Source organism: Lissotriton vulgaris, chromosome 11, assembly GCF_964263255.1.
Source record: "Lissotriton vulgaris chromosome 11, aLisVul1.2, whole genome shotgun sequence".
Classification (NCBI taxonomy): Eukaryota; Metazoa; Chordata; class Amphibia; order Caudata; family Salamandridae; genus Lissotriton; species Lissotriton vulgaris.
The window spans coordinates 135,449,329-135,455,328 of record NC_141699.1 but is presented as its reverse complement, the minus strand read 5'-3'; the positions used below and the strand labels follow the sequence as shown (position 1 = coordinate 135,455,328).

The window sequence follows — 6,000 nt, the reverse complement described above, 5'->3', positions numbered from 1 at the left end:
GGCACACAGATCTCTTTGAAGTCCTTTAGAGGCGGGCTGCTGGCCCCCTCTTTTATGCTGTCCTCGTCCATTTCCTCTCCCTCGAAAGGACTGGCCTCTTGACTGGTACTGCCAGGACTGCTTCTGCTGACTCGGTTGCGTCTGCGAGTCCGCCTGGTGCGTTTGTTGGAAAGCCTGGTGTGATGTACCTGGCTGGTTTCCACCCCTTCCGCCGGGCCTCCGTGACTGGGTGCCCCTTTTGTTGCCTCTGGACTGCAATGCTCCCATGGATCTTGCAGTTTCATTGTCCTTCTTCAGTTGACTGAGTTTGTCATCAACTGTTGTTCCGAACAGCGTCTCGCCGTTGAACGGTGTGTTCAAGATGCTGTGTTGCACCTCTGGTTTGAAGCCCAAGATTCTGAGCCAGGCGTGTCTTCTTTCAGTGACACCCATCATCATGAGCCAGCTGGAGGGGTCTGCTCCATCCAGGGCCGTCTTGAGGCAACAATTTGCCGCATTCTTCCCGTCTTCCACCAGTTTCTCAGCCTTCTGCCTGGCCTCCTGGGGCAGGTCTTTCACCAGCCGTCCCAGCTCCTCCATGATCTGGTACATGTGCCTGTTTATGAGGGCATTGGAATTAGCCATGCGCCATTGGGTCGCGGCATTCCGTTCGATCCTTCTGCCCACTAGGTCCATCCTTTTGCTCTCCTTATCAGGAGGTGGTCCAGAAGTAGTGGGCACATTAGCCCTCTTCCTTGCTGTGGCTGTGATGATGGAGTCAGCCGAGACCGTGCCCTGAATGTAGGCTGGGTCCTTTGAGGAATGCTTGTACTTCTTCTCCGTTCTGGGAGTGACTGCCTTGCATGTTGCGGGCTCCCTGAACGCTTCCATCCCCTGCGCCAAAACGCTTTCGAGCATAGGCAGATACTGGCTCCTTGTTTGCGTGGGGAGTAATGTCTCGAGAAGAAAGTCCGCTTACTGCTTCTCTTCGTCGAGCTTGAGTTTAAAAGCTGCTGCCGCAGACCTTATTACCGAGTTGTAGGCCCCGATGTCGTCCGGCGGCGATGGCCTCGAGGGATATGTGTTGACCGCCGCTTTCGGTGTCGACATCCAGGTAATCCTCCTCCTGCGGGTCAGAGGTGGCCGACTTGGCGTCCATCCTGCTGTCCTCTTCTTCCCCATAGTTGTAACTCTCGTAGGGGTTCTCGTCATCCTTCTGGTCGTCTACCATTTCGACGCCAGGGTCATGTTCCTCGACGTTTACGTCTTCCTCCTCGACCAGTTCCAGCACGGGGTGGCTTGGTCTTGTGGGGAATCGTAAAGGCTCTCATCTTGGCGTCAAAATCTTTCTTCCGCTGCAAGATGTTTTCCATTTTGGCTTCTAGGCGCCTTCTTTTCTTCTCCATCTCGGCCGCGTGGTCCGCGCCAGGTGGTTCGGCCCCTCTCTTCGGCGCTTGGCTCGGCGGCGAGATTTTCGTTGCCGGAGACTTGGACGTCGAACTGGGTTTTGGGTCCCTGGACGGCGTCGGGCCTTAGGGTCTTTCTCCCTCGGCGTCAATCGGTCCCTTTCGGGGGCGATTTTCGACGACTTCTGCTGTTCAACAGCTCTCTGCGCTGGGGACTCCTTCTCAGAGGATCCGCTGGGTCTGTGAGTAGTCGCGGACGCCAGGTGTTTCTGCGTCGGCGCTTTCGGGGTCTTGCCCTCGTTTTTTCGAGACTCAGAGTCTCTCGTGTTCTTGGGGGAACGACGAGTCTCCTACCTTATCAGAAGTCTTCGTGTAATCGGTCTCTACGACCGTGTAGCTGTCGTCTTCGGCGGCAGCGTTGTCCTCTTCCTCAGAGGACATCCCCAGCTCGTACAGCGATGGCGTTGGGGCTTTTCCTTGGAGGTTCGCGTGTGCTACCCTCTGGCTCTTTCTCACACGAAGGGTCTTAGGGCGAAGGTGGAGCAGGCGTTGCAGTCCTCGCTTCTGTGGTCTACCGGTAGGCAAAGGTTGCAAACCGGGTGTTGGTCCTTCTGCGCGTACTTGTGGTGGCAGTTACGGCAGAACTTGAACGGCGTGTTATCCATCATCGAGTGTTCAGGGCCTCCCTGGCCGCGTGGACGTCGACGATCGTCGAAGTTCTCGATGATTTCTCCTTCTTCTTCGCTGGTCAGTGGTCGGCGAAGTCTTCCGTAGTCTTCTGGTGAATTTCTTCTTCAATTTCAGTCTTTTCCTTGTACTTTCTCCAAAAATGTCTGGAGCCCAACGGGAACGATCCAGACCCGACCGCGGAAAAAAGAATCTGAAGATGGTGCCCCGGAGTGGGAGCTTCCGCAGGAAGCATGCCGACGTCACCGGAAATGCACCCGAGGAGGGGTGACGCCGACGCCCACCAGGGCTACAAAAAAAACCCCAAAAAACAAAGAAAAGACTACGAATCTGGACCCAACCACAAGACCGCGGAATATGCACAGCATAGTGATTCCAGAAAGATTCACGCTGCAAAACATACTATGTCATACCCTGTCAAATCCCACCTCTGTGAAACATGAGTGTATGAAGGACTACAATGTCAAAAAAACTGACTGGAGCTCAGTTTATCACAACAATCCGGATTTATCACAAGGACTTCACAAAGGATATTTATCAGCATTTGGATAACCTAGTAAAAGAAACTCCAACATTAGTAGGTACAAAAGTACATTGTTAATATACTGTTGGTAGTATGAGTAGTAATGTCAGTAAGCTTTGTGATAATCCGAGTCAAAATGATTGAGGGCCTGGCTGTGGCGTGAGTGGCAATTGTAACCCCTCAGGGCTTAAGGGCTGCAGCACTAATTGGACAAAGAACCTAAACCGGGCAAGATGAAGACTAAAGGCTACCAGCTACCAGAGTGTGCCTGGCCCTTGGAATCCCGGGGCATGAGGTGGGGAATTTTCACTAAATACATACACTAGTCACTGCTTTGCATACACTCCATTTCTGCCCTGAATACTTGTCAACTCTTTTTCAAAGGGATTTTCCCTCTTTGTTAATTAAATCCTGGGTTGTTGAAGTTTTTACCACTGTTAATTAATATTTGCATAGAGCAAAACTTACATGGAGGTTGCCCAAAATATTGCCATCTTCCAAATGTTCTCTTCCTAATCTATCCCTCAGGCTTGAGCCAATTTTCTATCACCTGACAAGACTATGCTCACTCTTACATCTTGCAGTCCCTCCCCACTGCTTAAAAACAAACCTGTTATGTTACGGTCTGTCTGTCCGTCCGTCTGTCCATAGCCCTGGTAAGTTGGTCAATTGAATAGCCAAGTCTTCAGCTTCTTGCAGAATTCAAGAAAGAAGCAGGTTCTTCTGATGCGGAGAGGGAGGCCGTTACACTCTCTGGTCCTCCTGATCTGGTTCTGTGTATGCATGGGATGTGTGCGAGCAGGAGTTTGGAGGAGAGGAGGTGTGGGTGGTTGGTGGAAGGAGATGGAACTGTTCAGGTACGTGGGACCTGAATTGCAAAGTGTCTTGAATGTGCATGTGAAGAGTTCGCATTGAGCATGTGTGTGTATCGGGAGGCAGGAAAGTTCCCTGAGGTGTGGTGTAATGGGAGGTTGAGGATGAGTCTGGCTGCAGAGTTCCGGATGGTTTGTAGTCTTCTAATCTAATGGTGATCCCGGTGTAGATGGTGTTCCTATAATCTTACTTGCTGGAGGCTAGGGCGAGAGTGACAGTTTTTCTAGTGTTGCTAGAAAGTAATTTGAAGATTTTTCACAGGATCGCCAAGGTGTAGGCCAACATACACATTACACAAACAACCAACATTACCTGATATATGAAGACTGTGCCAGGGAACATTCTTGACAAATGGCTGCATATTTAAAAATCATTTCAAAGTTTCACATTTCCATACAGAATTTTTTTAAATAAAAGAAAGATACTGCCAAACAGCTGTTTTTAATCCACTGCTTAAGGATTTACATTATTTAGTTTCAATTCAATTAAAAAAACTCTGTCTATAGGTCTCCTTTTACCCTATCGCAGTGACCAGGAGAATAGTCCACACACAAGCTCCCTGCTAAACGTCTTTGTTTGCACAGTTCTTACAGGCTTAAGCTCCTTGTTATAGATAGAGTTTGATCAGCTCGTCGCTGACGGCAGAGGGGGTCAGTACCCCCAGATCTGTAAACAGAAGAGTGATGAGCGCGGGCGAGGTGTAGTCTATCCACGGGTGCTCTTCTGCCAGGTTCTGGATGGTCTTCAGTGTGTCTGCCTTGTACTGTGGATAGAAACACATTAGCTGGGTAAGGGCAACGCAGTCATTTTGCACAGTACAACTTTAAATTTGCCCCCCAAACCTCCAAGTCAGAAAACACACTACAGCAATTGCTCATATCATCACTCTGCAAGGTCACTTCAAAAGGGGGCTTTCAATTCATTCGGGATCCGACAACATTCTAGAACATTTGCAGAAAGCAGGTAATTAACTACATGATTGGAATATTTATGTTTTTTAAATTTATTGTGGTGTGTTTTTTTAACTAACCTTGAATTTATCAGGGACATCTTGCTGATTCAATGGGAAAAGTCTTACAAACTTAAAACTTTCAGCCACCACATAAAATGGCTTATTTTGAGCTTTTGCACAAACTGCCATTTGATTTGTTCCAATCTGTGGGGACAAAAAATACTTTTAAGAAATTACATTGTTTGAAGACAGACAATCATTTTCCAACTCTGTTTTTTCCGTCCATGTTCATTAAGTGACACTAAGCAATGGTCTAAGTTGCCAAATAATTTCAATCATAAACATTTTTTACGCACAAACTTTTGTACGGTCATAGGAGGCACAAGCAGTTCTCTGACACTGGGTGATGAACAGACTTTTAAGAAACTTTGCAGTGTTTTTTTCTATAAGTGATGAAGTTGCCTTAAGGCCATATCCGATTGCATTTATGCAAGCATCAAATAAGCATCAGCAACCTCATCCCTCTAGATTTCACTCCTCCAACTTAATGCAAAGCATTCGCATGGCGACAAGTTTGGCACTATAAAACAAAATGAAATACACTGTGCTGACAGCTTAGAGAAAACGAAATAGCCACTAAGCATTGGAAAGGAATCAAGATGTCAGTGGCCACACTCTGAAGGATGGAAGAAGTCATTGGTAATGCAAAAGGCCAACATCTGTGACATTCCTGCGATTTCTAGAATTTATTTGAGGTAATTTGCTCCTCTCGGGGAACTTCAAATGTTGTAAAATAAAGTACTGAGGAGGGGACATATAGCATGCAAGCGTACAGATTGCTTAAAAAGAACAGAAGTGTAAAGGATCGTGTGTCTTTTTTCAGCAGTGCTATCACCATGCACGTGCAAATAAAACTTGAATGAAAATAACAGAATGGGTAAAAGACCCCTCCCATACATAGCAGGTTTCTGAGTTATTTTCCTACATTAGTCTGACTTTAGAACTGGTAGTATAATGGTGAAGCAACATCTTGCCTCTTGAAAGCAAACATAAAAGATTTAAAAACTAATAACTGAGCTAAAGCAACAAGATTTTAGATGAGCAGCAAGTCCAGTCTTTTTGCCCGTGCATAAGGTTATTTTCATTAGGTATCGTAACCACAGGATTAAAACCACTCTTGATTACGTTACAATGTTGAGGTTTACCTTGTTGATAATTCCTCCATTTTCAACCACGCCTTCAGCACCAACAATTACCAGGTCCACCTTCTCCATGATGTAACTGTTAATCGGAATTAAAATGACTGAGCAATAATGTCAGCAAAACAAACCTCTGTACTTATGTTTTTCAAATCACAAAGCTGCCTAGTAGAGACCATAGAAGGCAAAATCCTGGATGATGTCCCTCCGCACTACCACAACAGAACTCCAATATACGTTTCATATGTACTACTGAATTCATATTAAAAAATTATTATTAAAAAAGAAAGTAACTGATCTCTCCTCCCAATCACCCACTGAAAAGAGTTTCGAATGTGGTTCACACCTGGTCTGGACAAAATTACAGCTCAGCCACCAGGC

At 46.7% G+C, this 6,000-nt stretch overlaps 1 protein-coding gene across 1 annotated transcript in view; it reads right to left on the bottom strand.

Annotated features, from left to right (window-relative positions):
* Window positions 1–3,893: 3,893 nt before the first annotated feature.
* Window positions 3,894–6,000, bottom strand: part of EIF2B1 (eukaryotic translation initiation factor 2B subunit alpha) — a 58,527-nt gene continuing 56,420 nt past the window's right edge. Inside the window, exons 7-9 of the mRNA XM_086942907.1 lie at window positions 5,626–5,701; window positions 4,499–4,624; window positions 3,894–4,231 (exon numbers count right to left, since the gene is read on the bottom strand). Of these exons, the coding sequence (XP_086799033.1) occupies window positions 4,076–4,231; window positions 4,499–4,624; window positions 5,626–5,701 (358 nt within the window). The 3' untranslated portion in view covers window positions 3,894–4,075. The remainder of the gene's footprint in view (window positions 4,232–4,498; window positions 4,625–5,625; window positions 5,702–6,000) is intronic.